This window comes from Gossypium hirsutum, chromosome A07 (genome assembly GCF_007990345.1).
Source record: "Gossypium hirsutum isolate 1008001.06 chromosome A07, Gossypium_hirsutum_v2.1, whole genome shotgun sequence".
Lineage (NCBI taxonomy): Eukaryota > Viridiplantae > Streptophyta > Magnoliopsida > Malvales > Malvaceae > Gossypium > Gossypium hirsutum.
Genome location: NC_053430.1, coordinates 1 through 21,230, shown reverse-complemented (window position 1 = coordinate 21,230; position 21,230 = coordinate 1). Strand labels below are relative to the sequence as shown.

The 21,230-nt window shown below is 33.9% G+C and overlaps 1 protein-coding gene and 1 long non-coding RNA gene across 45 annotated transcripts in view; both read left to right on the top strand.

The window, feature by feature from the left end:
• Positions 1-13,090, top strand: part of LOC107930812 (lariat debranching enzyme) — a 32,619-nt gene extending 19,529 nt beyond the window's left edge. For 16 of the 44 annotated variants that reach the window (XR_005930147.1, XR_005930142.1, XR_005930124.1 and 13 more), the window contains 18 exons: positions 187-5,900; positions 6,003-6,057; positions 6,307-6,401; positions 6,917-6,980; positions 7,133-7,321; positions 7,619-7,690; positions 8,107-8,205; positions 8,304-8,440; positions 8,731-8,861; positions 9,150-9,232; positions 9,714-9,753; positions 10,045-10,188; positions 10,304-10,692; positions 10,856-10,895; positions 10,989-11,045; positions 11,173-11,347; positions 11,444-11,625; positions 11,728-11,862. Coding sequence is in view for 1 of the 44 variants with exons in the window: in XM_041116994.1 (XP_040972928.1) it covers positions 9,751-9,753; positions 10,045-10,188; positions 10,304-10,461; positions 10,566-10,687; positions 10,856-11,045; positions 11,173-11,347; positions 11,728-11,860; positions 12,177-12,284; positions 12,640-12,725 (1,119 nt within the window). In the remaining 43 variants the exon portion in view is untranslated. Of the gene's footprint in view, positions 1-186; positions 5,901-6,002; positions 6,058-6,306; positions 6,402-6,911; positions 6,981-7,132; positions 7,322-7,618; positions 7,691-8,097; positions 8,206-8,303; positions 8,441-8,730; positions 8,862-9,149; positions 9,233-9,713; positions 9,754-10,044; positions 10,189-10,303; positions 10,693-10,855; positions 11,046-11,172; positions 11,348-11,443; positions 11,626-11,727; positions 11,863-12,176; positions 12,285-12,639 lie in introns of those variants that run through there. The other 28 variants (XR_005930135.1, XR_005930133.1, XR_005930129.1 and 25 more) reach the window with 24 other exon arrangements.
• A 5,886-nt stretch (positions 13,091-18,976) lies between these two features.
• On the top strand, positions 18,977-20,762 carry LOC121231924 (uncharacterized). The gene is made up of 2 exons (XR_005930151.1): positions 18,977-19,377; positions 20,680-20,762. It is a non-coding gene; the product is annotated as an uncharacterized lncRNA (long non-coding RNA).
• Positions 20,763-21,230: the final 468 nt, after the last annotated feature.

Here is a 21,230-nt window from a genome sequence, read left to right as displayed (position 1 = left end):
TATTTTATTTTATTTTTTTGATTGTTAGTTTCCCTTTGTATTTAACGACATTTTCTTGCAAATCTTTGAATGATTGAATCCCATTAATGAGGTTTTATAGCGAAGATATGTTTCTAATACGCATCTACCATAAAGCACTAAATGATTAATAGAAAATAAATGAAATCATTCTCTTTTCTATTCCAGGTAAATACTGCTCATATCCCACCTTGGAATAATCCATTCCAGGGATATCCCTCTCATTTCCCTTCTAAGAATAATCAATTCCGGGGATATCCCTCTGATATCCCATCCCGGTTCGGAGTTGGAAGTGCCGGTTTTTCTGATTCAGATGCCGGTTCAGGTAATTTTTCACGATTGGACCGGTCAACTTGTCGTACTTATTCCACGTCGGGATATCCCATTCCGAGGATATCCCGGCTTAGGTATATCCCAACTTAGGATAGCCCGGCTGAGGTATATCCCACCCTGCGGATATCGCTGTTTCGGTATTAATTACCATAAATGTTACATTGCCACATGGCGATTTAGAAAAATCTACGCTTTTTGGGCAGTAACGGATAGGAGAAAGCTGCCTTTTCATATTCCGCTTCCTTCCCATTATCTCTCTCTCGGTCTCATTTCAATAATTCCTCTCATTCTTTTTTGCGAGAGGGAGAAACCCAAAGAATTTGTATGCCGTTTCTTTTTTTCTTTTTGGTGATATTGAAATCCCCTGTTTTCGCTCTTTGTTTGAAATCTATCGATGTGGGTCTGTCTGTTTCTTTTTGGTTGTTTTATTGTCTACTTTCGTGAGGGATAATCCCTAAGCTTTCTCGTGTAGAACACAGTGTTTCACTCTTTGTTTGAAATCTTGCTGTGGGTCTGTCTGTTTCTTTTTTGTTGCTTTTTCGGAGACTGATTTCAGGTTGTGTTTGCGTTTTCATTTGTCTTTCTTTTTGTCTATTGCCTTTTCATTTCTATTTTTAGTTTTAGCACTATGTTTTTTTACTTATATTTGAGTTGGTTCATGGTTTTTAGTTTTCAGGTTTAGACATCACTGTTTCTTTATGTCTTTCAAATCTGTTGATCTCATTCTGGTTGTTTTGTTGATCTCTTTCGTGTTCATCTCTTCCTTCTCAATCGTTTCTGTTATTTATTTATTTATTTTATTATTGTGATATTGAAATCACTTGCTTCATCCATAGATTTTGGGTTTTTAGCCCTAGGAAATATTGTTTCGGTTCGCCTTTTCAAATCTATGGATGTCGGTGTGGTTGTTCTTGTTGGATGCTTTGGGAAAGAAAGAAATTCTGGTTCTGCAAGATTTCACCAGCCATGGCCTCTCTTTTACAGTCAACTACTTTATTATTCATATTCTCTATTACATTGATTCATCCCAAATAGACACGCTATTCCCTTCATCGTATTGTACGGTAATGTTTTTATCCCAATATCTTTTCTTTTCAATTTTAATGTTCTTATGCACTCTCCCATGGCTTAAATTCTGTTAAATGTATGGGTTAAACAGGATTAGATGCCAGTTTAAGCTAATACCCATATTTCTTTTATTCGATATCGTATAATATTGACTGTCAAAGCAGTAGGAATTGTATTTTGGTTTTCAAATAATGTGGTTTGTTCGCAATGTCGATTATTGTACAATGCATCACGGATTCCCCAAGCTTAAACATACTGATTCCTTTTCATCCATGATTGTTGAAATTATCCAAGGACTAAATTGTGAAATTATCCAACTTTATGCTAGCTTAAACATACCTATTTCTTTTCATCCATTCAACAAATCAACACATTCACACTCATACACATATTAACCATTTCCATCTCAATAAATACTCAAAGTTAGCTACATATAACCATCTCAATATACTCAACCATAACAAACAAATACTCAACATGATTCTTTGCCTGGCAAGGTTGACCATTTTCCTTTCTATTCCTCCTGAATCTAAATAATTTTGAGTCATGTCTAATGCCCTGTGAATACTATCATATTTTAGGAAAGAGAACAACCTATTGATTTAGCAAGCAAGAAAACCTTTCAACACAAAGTATCTGTTTTCTTGTACCGCTACATCTTGTGTTGTATTTGCTGGCTTGATATAGCCACTTTGGTGTACCATGCAATGTTCATTTCTTATATATGAAAACTTTTATTGGAAAGGGATGGAAGGAGCTATTTTTTGTTTAAACATTGAAGTTTGCAATATGATTGATATCATGGTTATCTTAGTCCTGAGGCTTCAGTCAGAGTACCAGATCTAAGGCTGCAGTCTTTGCCTGGCTGCTAATGTTCTGGATCTAACCTATTATCATTTGTTGTCACATGAACTAGTAGTGCATTACATTTCACTTATCATCCGCTTCTATTTATTCTTGAACCATGTCAAATCCTTTTTGGCTTATTTAAAATTAATTTGAATGGATAAGGTTCCATCTTAAACTATGTCTATATCGAGCCTATGAAGTGAAATGTTTCACATTTATTGCAAATTGTTTTGGATGATTAATGTGTCTGCTTGTCATTATCTTGAGACTTACATGGATTATGCAAGACAATTTGCAGTTAAATAGGTGACGATCAAAGATAATGTGTTGTCCTTTCTGTTAACACTAGCTGATATCTGATATTTGATCAACATTAAGTGAAACGTGATAACAAAATATCAAACGTTTTAATTAGAGAAGCATGAAAATCTTCAGCTATGATTATAGTTTTCGTTTGCAAAACTATAATCTGAGGTTGAAAGTTTTAGCTTTTTAACCTCTTAGTTTGATTTCTATTTGCGAATGTTAATTTATGTTATTGTTTGCTGTATGAATCATGCATTCACCTCATCAGTTGCATGTTAGAATGACCTAGTTTTATTGATCTGTTTGGGAGCAGGTACACACGAATATTTTCTTGCTGTTTCTTTAGGTTAATATGTTAATTCTTTTCTGCTAGGTTTAAGTTTATTTGACATTCATTTGCACTAACATTATGTTTGTTTGCCTATTTTTTGTTTGTAGGTCTTAGCTTTTAGGGACATAGCTCCCCGGGCTCCTACGCACATCTTAATTATTCCAAAAGCAAAGGATGGCCTAACTGGTTTGTGTAAGGTACAGTTTTTTTTGTCCTCATGACTAACTGAGCAGTAAGATCTGTGATTAACTTGGAAATATAGTCATGGAAATGACTGCATAAATTGGAATTGCCAGTAGATCTTTTGCTTTCGATAAGAATTCAATCTATCCATGGGAGAAATACTGAAATCTCATAGAGATCTTAGAGCTCAATATATTGATGATGGTTATAGATGATCCAAAGGTTGTAATGCGTTAAAAGGATATTCCGAGGGTATTGTGGTAGACTTGTGGTAGAATATTTTTTGCATTTTATAGTAGGCCGATTGCATTGCTTTTAGCTAGATTTGGTCTGCATGAAGTTTTATGTCAGGTTCCGAAGCATTTTTCCACATCAGGTAAATTGATTCTCAGGGGCTCATTGTACACCAGATTGAGTTGTATGGTAGAAGCTTAAATGCCTTCCAGCTTCAGATAACTAGCTTGTATGATTAAAATGTTTTCATTATCTATATGATGTTAGAGCCAGAGAACCTTTAGACAAACTGTCTTGATGCTGAATCTGGTTAATTCGCTTCACAGTACTATATCTACAATGTTCTCTCATGCAGCTTCTTCCAATGAATTCCGTTAAGCCTTGAAGGATGAACACCTTCAAAAACTTATCTCTCTGATATCGATAGCTCCCTAGATGCATTGAATGTCAGTGATGTTATTCCCACTTGAAAACCAAGACCTGAGACTTATTTTCCTTTTTTCTGATGTTGTTTGTGTGCCTACTAAATGGTGTTTTTACCTTTTGTTAGGAATCGACAAATATATGGGACCAGATTTTTTCGCATTTTCAGTGATAAGGTATCTTATCATCTTCAACCAGTTCCGTCTTATATTTCTACTTTAACAATATTCTTATTTTCTTCTTCGCCCGTTGGGTTTCTGTATAATTACACTATTGTTGCCAATCAGAACTTATAAATATTGTTAAAGTAGAAATATAAGAAAATATTGTATAATTACACTTTGCCTTCTCCAATCCAACACCCACCGGCCACAACCATCATCGTTCACCAGTCAGGTAGTCACCATCGGTCCACCCGTCACCACCCGTCAATCTCTTTCAAGTAAGAGCAAAATTAAATTTGTATTCCTTTTTCTTTTTTCAAGTAAGAGCAAACCCGTTACTACTCAACCATAACTCAGTAGCATTTTTGGCATGCAAGTGGCTCATATAACCAAATCCACTCCTTTTATTTTCTGCTTTTTGCTTTTACAATTTTTTCCTTTTCTCCTAGGGTTTTATTCAGCGCAGCCGGCTAATGGTAAAGTCTGCATTCAGTTTCGAGTTGTTGAAGTATGAAGTGGTTTTGATGAATTCTACTTTGTTTATTTATTTATTTATTTATATAATTAGCGTTTTGGATAGTGATTTTTCAAGTGGTTTTGTTGAATTCTACCCCAAAAGTTTTGTTTTTGTATGTATTGTAATTAATGTTTCGATAGTGATTCTTAATATTTGATTTTAAATAACTTGATGCTTTCATTTTTGTTTTTATAATATTTGTTGTCTTCTTGCTTGCAGTATTAATTGGAATATTAGATATTTATTGTATTTGTACAGTGAGTCAGTGATATTTATATTTAATTTAAATCTAATTTGATCTGGTATGCTTCGTTCATTTTTAATTTCAAAGTTTCAATTTTTTTAATATCGAATTGGCACAATGGATCTCGAATATTTAATATTTAAGTGTGTAATTGTAACTTTCTACTGGTTTTCTTTGTCTACATTTTGAGGCCAGCAGATAGTTGGGTTCTATTTGCTAATGTTGGGTAGTAATTCTCCTTAAAAACTAATGAAAAGCATGATCATCTTTTGTACCTATCTTCATCTGTTTTATGCAATTTAAATTAAGGGTCCCCTTCATAATGTTGATAGTTGATTGGACAGAGAGATTATAACTTGATCACCAATCTATCGTAAGATTTTGTATTTAGTTGCAGGCAATTGTTCATTACCTCTCATTTTTCCACTGGTTTGGTTTCCTCCATTGCACTAGTTTGGTTTCTTTTCCAATGATTTGATTTGTTTTTCTCTAGCAAGCCTTATTAAGATTGTGTATAATTCTTTGCCTTCAATGTTTTGTCTCTTTTCTTTTGCCTTGAATGTTTAAATGAGAATCGGAAGCAGGAGCTATCATCTCTCTAAATCTCTAATGAAACTGCATTATCTAACTTGAGCCTTACAAAAAAAGGCCATCAGAAATGGGGAATTTTAGGTCTTACAAGGAAACTAGAGGGCAGGGTGTAAGGTGGACAAGGTTAACAGTGTGTGGTGTGGGTTATAGAGTTGAGATGGCTTAAACTTCCTTCCTTGGCTTCTAAAAGTCCAAAGCTTGTAAGTGGGAAATATTCCCACTTAAATATGTTACAGGATATTTTTATTTATTGCAGGATATTTAAAAGATTTTATCTCCTAACTACTTTTAAATATGTTACTCTTTATCTTGTTTTACAGTGTAATAATAGGAATATAATCCACAGTTGAAGGAAATATATCAATAATGATAATATTTTCTAAATTTTATGTACAACATTGATTTCCCTAAAAGTTTAATTATTAATCATTTAGTGTTTCATTTTCCAGTTTTCATTTATTTCCCTATGTTAAGGCTAAAAAGAAGATCCAAGCTCAGCTCAGTTGTTCATTATGTCTGAGTAACGATAATTGAAATAGCTGACATCTATAATTTTCAGAACTAGAAAAAGATCTTTCTGTTTCCGTCATTTTGCTATCAAATTTGACTGGAATCACAAGCATGTGAGAATGAATGAAGGTATTTTTTTTATAAAATAGTAATTTAATTCAGAACTTAGAATTGTTTTTATGCGATTTATAAAAAGTTGAAATTTTCCTGTAAATTTTGGTTTGTATGCAGCAATGAATACTTCAGAGATTGGAGTTCAAAAGCCTAATTCTGCCAGTGCAAAACTGTAAGTGTCATTTTATCAACAATTTTTTGGTTGTTTGTTAATTTATAAAAAAAAAAAAGATTTAAAGAAGGGATTAATTGTTACCCAAAAAAAGAAGAAGTGATTAATTAATTAAGATGTAACTGTGAGAAGGAACTAACACATTGAGTCCACTTTCCTTTTTAATCCATTGGTTAATGACTTCGGTTTTTATCGTATTAGTTTGCATGAATTTAATTCCTACCTTCTCCGTTTCTTTTAACATATCAGGAAGTGGAATTGGCAGTGGAAAAAGTAGGAAGTTGCAATGATGGCTTTCGGCTTACTGTTTTCCTCAAATCTGACATCTACATCTACCCCCATTTGTTAAGTATCTCTTCAATCTACATCTACCTACATTTATTTGCCATTTCTCTCTATCTCTCGATCTCCCTCTTTTGTTTTCTTTTTCTTCCTCTTTTCTTCTGCTTTCATAACAAATCTTCAAATATTAATGAATTTGGCTTACTGTTTTCCTCTTTTGTATATATTAATGAATTCGGGTCTTCCTGGCATTCTAGGTGATAGTTTATTCTTAATGGAACTTTGGATATGTGGTAAATATTTTTGTTTTGGGGAGTAAATTTTGGTACAGAAATTGCATTTTAGTCCAACATCATCTGTGTATTCAATTGAATGTGTTTTCTGTCTTTTAAGGATATTGCTTATTGATTCCTCAATGAAGATATCTTTCAATCGCTGCATTAGAGATGGAGATTTGATTATTGCATATGAGAGGCATGATACCATGAAAGCTGTTAAAGTGTGCAATAATTCGGTTCTTCAAAATTGTTTCCATGAAATTTAATATAAATAATTGTTTTAATTTGATTTAGGGCAGTGCTGATGAATTGAATGGAGGATATTTTGATGATATCTCTGAGCTCAAACAACACGGTGGTAAGGTATTAACTGATTTGTTCTTTTTATATACATATAGGCTATATCATTTGAAAATCTGTTCAAATTAGTTTAATTGCAACTGATTTCTGAGTAAAATTAATGTTACTTTCTGTAAACATTTTAATTGTTAGTGGGTTTTTTTTTTTTTTGGCAGATTGCACTGGCAAATAAGATTCTAATTCCCGGAATTGCAGCAAGGAAGTTTCCTGCCGTGGATGTTATATATTCTGATGGTGGAAAATCAAAGCTGCCGATTGTTTTTGATGCAAGTGGCGTTGATGCTAGCAAGTTGGCTGTCCCTGAAGCATCTTTAGTCTGTCTATCATTTAGAGCAAACTCTCAGGTATGGTTTCCTTTTTGTATGTTTGTTTTGGATTAAATTTATGTATTTCTTATTGATGTTATAAATCTTCCATTTTTATCATGATAAGAGAATGTTAAATAGATAGTGCATTGATTTAAAATTGTGATAAGAGGCATATAAGTGACTCCATGGCAATGGAGGGGTTAGCACTAAATTGCAATCATGAAAACAACAAAAACATGAGAAACAAAAGATGTTGTTGGTTGCTAACTTTTCTTTTCTCTCGTTTCTGGTTATTGTTGTTGATGATGCATTTTAACTCCTTTTCCTTGTCAGGCTATGGTCCATTCTTGGAGCAAGCCTTTTTATGACGCCTTTAGTGAGTCCAAGAGCCTGCAGCTAAATGAGGTTCTATATTTTTGCTATTTAACTTTTCATTCCTTTTTGGCATGTGTGGTGAATCAACTATTCTCAGTTTTCTGTTGCTAGAAAGATGTTATAGTTACATGCATCTGTAGTCAATAATAATAACAAACAAATAAAACGGCGAACAAGAATAGAAGATAACCATGCTGGTATGACTTATGAGTTATGACCGTCCTAGTTGAGCTTATAGCTCATCAGATCAGCCTATGATTAATAATGTAGTTGTCCTTTTATTTATGTTTTATATAAGTTATTTGTTAAAATACTCGTGTTTGGAAATTATTATGTGTTGCTAAATGATAATATATTTGTTGTTATCATGTATCTTTTATATACTCTTGGCTCTTATGCTTGAATCCCGTTAAACGACTGCTTCTTCGATTTATGAGGAAATCTAGAGATGGAGCGAAGGATGCTCTTCAGAGGCGTATTGTTTATTCATTTGGTGATCATTGTTACTTCCGAAAGGAACTTAAGATACTGAACCTTATAACTGGGTAATCAAAAGTTTCTTATATCCTAATCAATAACATAACTAATATTCATACAGTTCTGTTTTGTTAGTCTGAGAATTTGTTTTTTCACTTGTTTGAAGGTATATTTTCCTGCTTGACAAATTTGGTATAATAAGATGGCGGGGCTTTGGTTTGGCAAAGTAAGAAGAGTTGTCATCGCTATTTTATTGCACGAAAGTTCTTGTGGAGGAAAAATAGGTAGCCTGGCATTTTTTAGGTACCCTATTATCTTAATGGGTTAATCTCCATTTTTGCATTCAAGGGATACTAGTGTCAAATGAAAATAATAATGTGCTTTGTTGGAAACATGGTCCCGTTTGCTGTTTTCTTTTAGATTTCTGCAACCAACCAAAGCCTTAGGTTTTCCATTTTGGGAGAGCGAGTGAAAAGTAAAGAAGTATCCTTATGCTAGTGTCAGTTTTATTTCAGCGTCACTTTCTTGTATTCTAGTTTTGTGTCGGACTTTAAGTTATATGCCTATCAATCTCCCATTGATATTCCTTGCAGATACTTTTGGCTTGCCTGGTGTAGCTTAGTTTTTACACTAAAAGCCTGTTGGCTCAACAGGATGAACAAGTTCACAGTTTTGAGAGACCTCAATTTTGTTGCAGAAAACTTTGGTGTTGAGTTTTTCAAAGGTACTGTTGTGGTATAATAATCTTCCCATTACTGATGATGTGTAGAGTTGAATGAATTTTGTTTTATTTTCTTCAACAATTAGAATAAATTATATGGACCTTTGAAACGCTGATCCGCATGTATGAAATCCGTGAATGGAAAATGGATCACTCGAAGGTCAATGATGGGATTTTTACTTTCTTTTTCTTTTGTTTATTTTATTTTATTTTATATTCTCTTCCTCCCTTTCTTTAATACGCAGATTCTATCTGGGTCTCATTCCATTTTTTTCCTGATTTTTTTTTTAGCTTTTGTGTAACCACGTGCCAAAACAACACACTTGCTACAGCAGGATATTGAAATCCCACTCTTCATCGGATTGTAATTTCAGGTATGATTTTGACTTCGACTAACTTTTTCTTTTCACGTCTTTTTTAGTTTGAGACCTATGCTTATCTTCTCTTATTTCTGTGGGTATTGTGGTTTTCATCTTTAGAACAAGTTTTCATTTCTGTTTTAGTTTTCAGATTTATGCTTCTTTTTTAGTTTTTTCATTGTGTTTTTGTTATTCGTTTTGGTGTTCAGCCTTATGAAACACTGCTTATATTCGTCTTTTTAAATCTTGTGATGTCCTCATTTTTTTTGATAGTTTATCACTTGGTATGTGTTCTATTTTTTTTCGATTGTTTGTTTCCCTCTGTATTTTAGGACATTTTCTTACAAATCTTTCAGTCCTATTTATGAGATTTTATAGCGAAGATATGTTTCTATCAACTATGTAGTACTCCTCCTGTCCATAAATAACTGTTTTTTGTTAGTATCTTTCTTGCCGTGTGTATACATTCATGGATTCCTTTCTATCTCTTTTGCAGGCGCAAAATCTATAATAAATAAAAGTTGAAACCGCTTATGGTATTGGAATTTTTGAAAACATTGTCTCATTTCGTCTCATTCATCTCCATTTTTTTAATTTAACAGATATTTTCTTTCTGTATCTGTTCTCCTGTCTTTCCATCCGTCCATGGCTCTTTAGTGTTAATCCTGCCGTCTCCCTTTTCATTATTGTTTTAGTTTCAGATATATGCTTCTTTTTACTTCTATTTTCAGTGTGTTTTTGTCATGGTTTTTTGTTTTCACCTTTAGAGGATAAAGTCATTAAGAAAAAAACCTAAGGTTTTAAGTTTTTCTCAAACCCTACCACAGTATTGTGTCCAATTCAAAACGATGAAGATAGCAGTGGAAGGGTGCATGCATGGAGATCTCGACAAGGTCTACGACACCATTAAATACATCGAAAACACTCGCAACATCAAAATTGACCTCCTCCTTTGTTATGGTGATTTCCAGGTTCTTTCTCTTACACTCTCACTTTCTCCAATTTGTTGTTTTTATACGAAATTTTGTCACTTTCCAAATACCCATTTTTTATATGAACTTAACTTTTTTTTCTTTTGCAACTTAGGCTGTCAGGAATGGAAAAGATATGGATAGCCTTAATGTGGCCCCAAAATATAGGGAGATGAAGTCATTCTGGAAATACTATTCGGGTCAGGAGGTTGCCCCAGTTCCCACGATTTTTATCGGAGGAAATAATGAAGCTTCCAATTATTTATGGGAATTATAAGTCACCCCCTTTTCTTCATATGTTCTATCTTGGGGATTCTGATTCTTTTATGAAAAGGCCTTGAATTTTACCTTCTGCTATTGATATGTGTAAACTTTAGGTATTATGGGGGATGGGCAGCAAGTAATATATACTTCTTGGGGTATGCTATGGTTGTGAAGTTTGGCAATATCCGTATCGATGGACTTTCCGGAATTTACAATGCGCGTAATTATTGTTTAGGTTGGGTATGAAGCTCTTTTACTTGTCTATTCTATGTTTATTCTGGAGTTCTTTTAATGGTGATTGTATATTTACTGCAAGCGAGTGTCAGATATTTTATATTTATTCTTATTTAGGGTGGAGAGTCGAAGCTTTGAAACTGAAATGAATTAGCTTTTCCTTGAGCAGGACACCATGAAAGGCCACCTTATAATGACAATACTATCAGGTATGTGTATCATGTTCGGGAGTACGATGTTCACAAGCTCATGCACCTAGAGAAACCGATTGATATTTTCCTTTCACACGATTGGCTGCTCAGCATAACTGATTATGGGAACTGGCAACAACTTGTTTGCTGCAAAAAAACATTTCAAAGGTGAGGTAATTATATTTCAATTGGTGGAAATGGACATATGTGATAGAATGAAAATGTTCATATCAAGCGTCTTCAGTTTTCTTGTTGACCATTCCTGGTTGCTTGTTGGTTGACACATATTTCCTAGATCCAGCAAGGAACTCTTGGAAGCAAACCTGCTGCTCGAAAAACTCAGACCATCGTATTGGTTTTCAGCTCACTTGCACTGCAAATTCACCGCTCTTGTTGAACATGAAGAGGGTGGTCGAGTGACAAAATTTCTTGCACTCGATAAATGCCTTCCTGGGCGCAAGTTCTTGCAGGTATCTGTCATATGTTCTGACCATTTCATTTAGGTTCTTTCTTTTGGTCTTTGCTGGAAGCTAATAAATGAATTCTGGCTTTCTCTGATCTTTTAGGTTGTTGATATTGATCTGATCTAGGACCTTATGAGGTTCAGTACGATGAAGAATGGCTGGCAATAACACGGAAATTGAACTGTGTCTTTCCTTTGACCTTCCGATGTGGAGACGTTGGGTGTGTGTATATATGACATTTTTGTTTTGACCATGCCACTCATCTCACTCTCTCTCTCTCTTGGGTGGGGTGGACTAATGTTTTATTTGAAAATGTGCAATTTTCTATTTTTGCAACTACTATTACTCTACAAGAACTTGTGAGCTGACAACTGCTGTTCTAATAGGTAGGAGAACAAAGCTCGACATGCAAGATTGTCGTCAATGGGTTAAGAGCAGGATGGAAGACAGAGGAGCCAAACCTTGTGAATTTTCTCAAACAGCTCCACCTCACAAACCCTTTGATTCTTACTTTTTCTGGTAAATAATATGGTGATATTTTGATGCTTTTCCTTCTTTGAGGTGCTAATAGTATCTCCATTAATGGTTCTATCTTTTGGATTTAAGAAACTTACCATATATGTTTGCATATTTATACCATAGGCATCTCAATATTACTGTCACAGTGGTTATGAAACACTATCCTTCATTTTTTATCTTCTTTTAGCTCAATTAATTGTTGGTTAGTGAATGCGTTCTTTTTTATTTAGATTTGCAACTAGAATAATCATGACTTTTGCAATTTGTTTTTGCTCGATTTCTTTTTTAATTATTAAAATTTTCTCACCTTTTGTAGGTTCTCCCCGTAATCCTCAGATTGTATCTTTTTTGGAATTACTAGATCTTCCTTATGTTCTTGATAATGCATCGGACTCCAGGGATACTCCTTCATTGCCTCAAAAGGGTAAAGAGTTTTCTATTTACCTTGTCCCACTCAGTTTTGATGCCTTGTCCCTTTATACGGTACTTAGCAGCTTTTTGTTAATCTTCATTGTGATGCAGTCAAACCTAGAGTATACATGAATCTAGGAATACCTTTTGTTTCTCGTGTTTAATATGGTGCTGATGCTCTCCAATATAGTTTAATGGGATAGATAATTGATCATTTGCTTTCAACCAAGGTAGAACATTGAATGCGCCTAATGTTTTGAGCTTTTTGCATATCATACGTAATGCTATAACTTTGCCTCGTCCACGTTGATTGAACTAAATCCATTAAATTTCTTAAGGTGACATCGTTTTTCCTGTTGGTTCATTAGATGATTACAGCGAAGACATTCCCAATGAAGATGAGGATGATCTAGAAGATGATGCAGAATGGAATAATGAAAATCGGTCCTCATGAATGTGAATAATATTTTCTATCAACCAAGAGGTTTATTAGTGCAAAAAGATTGATGGCAATATCTTGCTATACTATGAGGCTTTACTTGTTTGTGAAGTTGGCAACTTGGTTTAATGGCCCACACTTTTCCAACTTTCATTAGTAGAGGAGAGCACCTATGCAAGTTTCATCAGTAGAGGAGAGCACCTATACAAGTTTCTTTCTTTCTATCTAAAATAATGTATAAACATCAAATATTATATCAATAGCTATTACCACAGTCATTCATTATATGAGCATGAATTTGGAATCTCAAATTTTTTGGGGCTTTTCTAATTGAATTGATGTTATTAATATGGATAAATGACAATAGCATGGAGTTTGTATCTTGCTTCTTGCAAATTTAGTAATTTGTTGTATTCCGACATCCAGGAACATCCAAGGCATGGCACCCTTAATCAGGCATGAACTTTGTTCTTTTTCAATAAGCAATTTTCAGACATGGCCATTGGTTAAAATCCATTAGCACATTTATAAGATTATTAAATTATTTAAAGGGATTAGGTGGGGCTCTTGCTAGAGTTGGCACTGAAGTATTACATGCATCATGTTCAAAAGGTACAGTCTTCTGAGTCAAAAGTTTACTCTGTGATTATTTATATTCTTTGGATTGTGAATTTTATTTGAGGGCTTCTGATACGGGGTTGCGCGCGGACCAAGATCGAGTTGCCAAGTCACGAGAAACTCCTACGAAAACCCTAAACAATTAGATCTGAAACGAAACAGAAAATTAAAAGATTAGATTTTTGAATTTTCAGATCTGAAATAAAATCCCCAAAACAGTAAAGAATCAAATAGAGAATAGAAATAAGTGTTAATAAGGAATCTTGAAACCCTAGAAGAGGTTGCGATTCTGCCCAATTGAACACCAAGATAGTTTTCCCCAAATTTCGACAATCTAATTTCACCCAAAAAGAGTATGGAAAAACCCTAGAAATTGGGGATTTTTGGGTTGATTCCTTAAGATAGAAAAAGGCTGAAAACACAATAAGAACAGAAAATAGATTAGATAATGATTCAGCACAAGTAGAAATAAAGAAAGAATTGACAGTAAGAAATTAAAAGATAAGTCCTAAGAAGCCTTGAAATCCCGAAAGATCTCACAACTCCCTTCAAACGGCTCTAATCTCCCCTCCAAAGAATATCAATAGCAAGAAGAAGGTTGAAGATGGCTCCCACAATCAAAAAGATTGTTAAAACAACTTCTAAAGAAAACTCAAGAGAAAATCCTTGAAGAACTCAAAGAGAATTTTCACTCAAATCAAATCTGAAATTTTCAATGTAATTGTAATGTAATGTAGAGTGGTTGGCCAAGCCATATAAATAGGCCTTTCAAATGTTTTCCTAATTTAATTAGAACACTAAAACTAAAACTAAAAAAAACTCCTAATTATTTTAATATGGAAATTCGGCCAAGGGTCTTTTATTTGGGACTCTTGGACTGAATATAAAAATTTAAACTAAATAAAATAAATAAATAAAAATAAAACTTTACAACTTGGGCCACTTTGATAATTTGGCCTGATTTTCAACTAAGTATGGGTGGATTTCTTGATTGGGCTGAGAATTTGCTTATTGGGCCTCGCCTTCAAGAATTTGGGCTTTTGTGACTCGTATCATTCCCCCCTTCCTCAAAAAGATTCGTCCTCGAATCTGAAAAATCAAATGAACTCGACTTTCCTCTATCGAACGGGACTAATGGCAATTGAGTCCACTGAAAAGAATAGCCATGAGATAGTAAATAGCAACGGAAACAAGCTTGTAGTCCAATCATAAGCATAACAGAACAGGTATAACGCATGTGAATGGACAGATTCAGATTACCATGCAAACAATCTAATTTACTCACCACTGCCTCGTCAAATATTTGAAACAAAGATGGACATGTTTTAAGGCATTCAGTCGTCTCACATTGTTCCCACAAACCATGAATAAATTGCGAGTAATAAATCAAATGGTAAACATAATCGTCACAAGTAGGTATTTGAAAAGATTTACATGGTTCACAGAGTTGCATAATCATACCATGCATTAATCGACGGTCTATAGATTCACTCACACATGCATTATCAAAAACAAGAATCTTTTTATCAACCATCAAAACAGATAGATCATCAATAAATAAAATAGGACAGTCAAGCATGTTTCGATCTAAGTGTTCATCAACACGATCTTTATCACTATCCGAGGAGTACAAAAGTGTTTCAAAGGTTTCAAGCATCTTACCTCGATAAGCAAAAGAATAAGGGTCGATTTTACCTTTTTCATTTGAAACAAACCTTCGTTCATCGGGGGCATAGTGTAGTCGAATCTCCGTTGTTGAGTTAACCTTTGTCAAATGGAACTCAAACTTCATGTACAACCACATAAACTGTTTAAGGCAAGAATATAAATTGAAAACAAATTTGGCAAATTTCGTTACCTTATTCTCCAAAACAGATTTGGACAAATTCAAGGATTTTACACAAGGTAAATCAAGAGAATAACAAATCACGCTTCTTTTCGTAATGACTTTATCAACCACAATCGAAGAGTAACAATTAATCGGATCAAAATGATGGGATCTTTTAAGAACTAAGTCACCAAAAGTTTTATCAATAATTTTCAAATCTGCACTGGACTCGGTTTCTAAAATTTCCTTACCTCGCTTACCTTCGAGATCATGTAGTGTGATTTCATCTTTGCTTAAGTTGATCGTATGAAAGCGTCTTTCATTTGAGAGGTATTGAAGTTGAAAGTTATCTTTCGATCTTTCGGGAACCTGAAAAGTAGCAACACAAGAAAAATTCATATCTTGGTTAGTGGAAACATTCCTCACTAGCCTTTCCTCGTCTTTTTCTTTTGTTTCTTTTTCTAACTCATTTTCTCTTCTTTCTTCAACTTCTTTTTCAATTTTCTTTTCTGTTTCACATTCCTTTTCACTCTCAATCTCTTTTTGCTCTTTTTCATTCTCTTTTTCTTTTTCCTCACTTGTTTTAACAGAATTTCTCAGTTTGATTTGGTCCTCATGGACTTGTTCCGGAGTGAGCGGCACTAAGGTAAGTTTCTTTCCTTGATGCTTGAAAGAATACCTATTGGTACGACCATCGTGAGTGACTTTTCGATCCAGTTGCCATGGTTCTCCTAGCAACAAATGGCAGGCTTGAATAGGCATTACGTCGCACACAACTTCGTCTTGATACTTACCGATAGAAAAGGCAATGCGCACTTGTTGAGTGACCCTAAATTGGCCTTCGTTGCTAAGCCCTTGTAGTTGATAAGGTTGTGGATGCTTGGTAGTGGTTAAGCAAAGCTTTTCCACCATCGTCGTGCTGGCTATGTTCGAGCAACTTTCACCATCAATAATAACTCTACAAAGCTTACCTTGTACATGGCAGCGAGTATGAAAGAGATGTTCTCGTTGCTGCTCGCTCCTTGGTTTTGCCAAAGATGATTGTCCACGATCATGAAAATCATCATCCATTCTAGTGACACGTCGAGGGCCGCGCCTTTGGGGTTGGTTATCCCTATCTTCCTTAATTGGATCTCGATATTGATGTTTTTGATTCACTCGTACCTCATTCAAAGTAGTATTCAATGCTTGAAGTGTAGCATTTATTTGTGTGATTGCAGCAGTATGTCCATCTAACTGTTGTTGGACTTTCATAAGTGCATCATTATTATCACCTTTAGACATCTTCAAAACCTGTAAAAAATAAACACTCAACACTCAAAAATAAAAGTTAGCAAACCTCACCATTAATCACTCAAAAAGAAAATTCAAATTCTCAATGAGGTCGAATTCAATCTTGTGAGTTCTTTATCAGAGTTTATATCAACCAATTAGAGAGTGTGAACCAAACTACCAAAGAATCCTAATTTGCACTAGGATGCCAAAAACTGACGAGAAACCAATTGATTCGTGTTGCACCGAGGAAGAAGTTGTGCACACGTTTAAATCCTACTAACACAAGAAACAAGAAGGTGTTAGATAACGTAAAGGAAGAATAAAGGTAAACAAATGAAAACCTACAGCTAAGAATCAATAAAAATTGCTGAAAACAGAAAACCCGAAAAACTGCGGAGTAACTTGACAACTTCGTTCGAGGTGTTCCCGATCTCCAAAAATCACGAAATTAAATCTGGAGTGTCCTTATATATTTAATTTTTGATCTGGAAAATTTGGGCACCAAATTCAACCCGCTGAATATTTTTTTAATTTTTTATTGGATTTCGTCTTTTTTCAATTTTTTGACTTTTTCGACTTATATTTTTGCGGGAAATATTTTTGTATATTCAATAACAGTGCCAAAAATATGTATGTAAAATTTCAGATCAATCAGAAAACGTTTACCCACTCAAATAAATTTTTTTCGAAAATTTTTCTGGGTAAAACTGCTGTTTGTAATTTAAAAAATAGAGATCAGTTTAGAAATCAACCAAGAACACCCAAAACGCCCAAAATCTGATACCAAATGATACGGGGTTGCGCGCGGACCAAGATCGAGTTGCCAAGTCACGAGAAACTCCTACGAAAACCCTAAACAATTAGATCTGAAACGAAACAGAAAATTAAAAGATTAGATTTTTGAATTTTCAGATCTGAAATAAAATCCCCAAAACAGTAAAGAATCAAATAGAGAATAGAAATAAGTGTTAATAAGGAATCTTGAAACCCTAGAAGAGGTTGCGATTCTGCCCAATTGAACACCAAGATAGTTTTCCCCAAATTTCGACAATCTAATTTCACCCAAAAAGAGTATGGAAAAACCCTAGAAATTGGGGATTTTTGGGTTGATTCCTTAAGATAGAAAAAGGCTGAAAACACAATAAGAACAGAAAATAGATTAGATAATGATTCAGCACAAGTAGAAATAAAGAAAGAATTGACAGTAAGAAATTAAAAGATAAGTCCTAAGAAGCCTTGAAATCCCGAAAGATCTCACAACTCCCTTCAAACGGCTCTAATCTCCCCTCCAAAGAATATCAATGGCAAGAAGAAGGTTGAAGATGGCTCCCACAATCAAAAAGATTGTTAAAACAACTTCTAAAGAAAACTCAAGAGAAAATCCTTGAAGAACTCAAAGAGAATTTTCACTCAAATCAAATCTGAAATTTTCAATGTAATTGTAATGTAATGTAGAGTGGTTGGCCAAGCCATATAAATAGGCCTTTCAAATGTTTTCCTAATTTAATTAGAACACTAAAACTAAAACTAAAAAAAACTCCTAATTATTTTAATATGGAAATTCGGCCAAGGGTCTTTTATTTGGGACTCTTGGACTGAATATAAAAATTTAAACTAAATAAAATAAATAAATAAAAATAAAACTTTACAACTTGGGCCACTTTGATAATTTGGCCTGATTTTCAACTAAGTATGGGTGGATTTCTTGATTGGGCTGAGAATTTGCTTATTGGGCCTCGCCTTCAAGAATTTGGGCTTTTGTGACTCGTATCAGCTTCTCATTGATATTGTGTTCATTAGAGGTTATAGAAGACACGCCACTATTTCATTCTATCTAAAAATTTACTTTTTCTGCCTCCTCCTTTACTTATATTATATAGTTTCCCTCAATCCATAAATGTAATCTCATTGATATGCTCGTTTCGTCCATGGTAGTATAAGTTGTCATACTTCCATTGTTTTTTTGAGAAAATCAGGCTGGTATATTAAATAAAATAAAATTAATAGAACATAAATACCCAGAATTTCAGACTCAATATAGATTTACAGAGCTTAATTATGCCTGCATATATGGACTATTTATGAAGTTTGATCTAATTTAATACGTAGATAACTCTAATCATCAATCAAATAATATGTTTCAATTTAAAATTTATAAATAGTAAATTTATATTAACCTTTATATTTTTAGATATATATTTTATTAATTTTTCTAACAATAAAATTATTTATGAATGGCTAGAAAAGTTTAAAATAGTTATATTAAAAATATATGGGTAATAAAAAAATTAACATTTCTTAGTTTGAAATGCCCAAGAACCACCTCAAATTTTAAGTTTCTGTTTGTTAGTCATCACATTTAACATTATTAACCTACCAGATTTTAATTATATTTTTTTAATTCTTTATATATTTGATATAGTAAATAGTATTATTTTAAAAATAAATATATTTAGACATTGAGAATATAAAAGTGTATTAATTATCACTTTATTAAACGAGTGTATTAAATAGCAATAGTTACCGTTGGCAGGAGAAGATTCCTTCTGCCCGTTTTCATCAGTCTTTTCAAATCCCCCTCCTTCCCATTTCTTCACCATCTCTTTCTCTTCAAAATTTTCCTCTCTAATCCGTTTTCATCTCTTCCTTCTCAATCGTTTCTGCTTTTGTTTTAAATTTTTTTTATTGTGATATTGGAATCACTTGCTTCATCCACAGATTTTGGGTTTACAGCTCTAGGAAATATTGTTTCGGTTCGTCTTTTCAAGTCTATGGATGTCGGTGTGGTTGTTCTTGTTGGATGCTTTGGGAAAGAAAGAAATTCTGGTTCTGCAAGATTTCACCAGCCATGGCCTCTCTTTTACAGTCAACTACATTATTCATATTCTCTATTACATTGATTCTTATCCCAAATAGACACAGCTATTCCCTTCATCGTATTGCACGGTAATGTTCTTATCCCAATATCTTTTCTTTTCAATTTTAGTGTTCTTATGTACTCTCCCATGGCTTAAATTCATTCCTTAATGCCCTAAAACTTGAGATGAATGGGGATTAGTTGCCAGTTTAACCTGATACCCATATTTCTTTTATGGATATAATGCTTAAAGTTCAACTAAGACCACATAACTTCATTTCTAGTGAAATTGTTTAACCAATTGTGCCTTCGTATAAATTGTTAAAATTCTGTTAAATGTACGGGTTAAACAGGATTATATGCCAGTTTAACCTGAAACCCATATTTCATTTATTTGATATCGTATAATATTGACTGTGAAAGCAGTAGTAATTGTATTTTGGTTTTCTAAAAATCTGGTTTGTTCGCAAGGTCGATTATTGTACAATGCATCACGGATTCCCCAAGCTTAAACATACCAATTCCTTTTCATCCATGATTGTCGAAATTATCCAACTTTATGCTAGCTTAAACATACCGATTCCTTTCATCCATTCAGCAAATCAACACATTCACACTCATACACATATTAACCATAACAAACAAATACTCAACATGATTCTTTGCCTGGCAAGGTTTACCATTTACCTTTCTATTCCACCTGAATCTAAATAATTTTGAATCATGTCTAATGCCCTGTGAATACTATCATATTTTAGGAAAGAGAACAACCTATTGATTTAGCAAGCAAGAAAACCTTTGAACACAAAGGATCTGTTTTCTTGTACCGCTGCATTTTGTGTTTGTATTTGCTGGCTTGATATAGCCACTTTGGTGTACCATGCACTGTTCATTTCGTTTAAACATTGAAGTTTGCAAAATGATTGATATCATGTTTATCTTAGTGGCCTGAGGCTTCAGTCAGAGTACCAGATCTAAGGCCGCAGTCTTTGCCTGGCTGCTAATGTTCTGGATCTAACCTATTATCATTTGTTGTCACATGAACTAGTAGTGCATTTCATTTCACTTATCATCCGCTTGTATTTATTCTTGAACCATGTCAAAACATTTTTTGGCTTAATTAAAGTTAATTTGAATGGATAAGGTTCCATCTTAAACTATGTCTATATCAAGCCTATGAAGTGTAATGTTTCACATTTATTGCAAATTGTTTTGGATGATTAATGTGTCTGCTTGTCGTAATCTTGAGACTTACATGGATTATGCAAGACCTTTTTATACTTCTGTTTTTCTTGATTAATGCATCTGCAGTTTTATGTGGTCTTTACTGGGGTCTATATATTTGACTTTGTAGACAAAATGTAATTCACTGATTAGATATCTCTGTACAGGCTATTGCAGCAATGATGCGTGCTCAGGAGGCCGATCCTACCAATCTGGAAGTACTTCTTGCTCTTGGTGTGAGTCATACAAATGGTTAGTGAAAGCTTATCGCTTTAATCAAGATGAGATTAAAATTTTGGAGTGTCAAACAAATAATACCGTTTGAAAGTTACCCAACAAGTTTTGCATTTCTTTATAAGGGTATTATTTGTTTCACACTCCAAAATTTTAATCTAGCATAACCATACTTTGAGTGAGATACTTTAAAGAAACAGTCTGCTCCAATTCTGAACTTTCAAACGGTATTATTTGTTTGACACTCCAAAATTTTAATCTCATCTTGATTAAAGCGATAAGCTTTCACTAACCATTTGTATGACTCACACCAAGAGCAAGAAGTACTTCCAGATTGGTAGGATCGGCCTCCTGAGCACGCATCATTGCTGCAATAGCCTGTACAGAGATATCTAATCAGTGAATTACATTTTGTCTACAAATTCAAATATATAGACCCCAGTAAAGACCACATAAAACTGTAGATGCATTAATCAAGAATAAC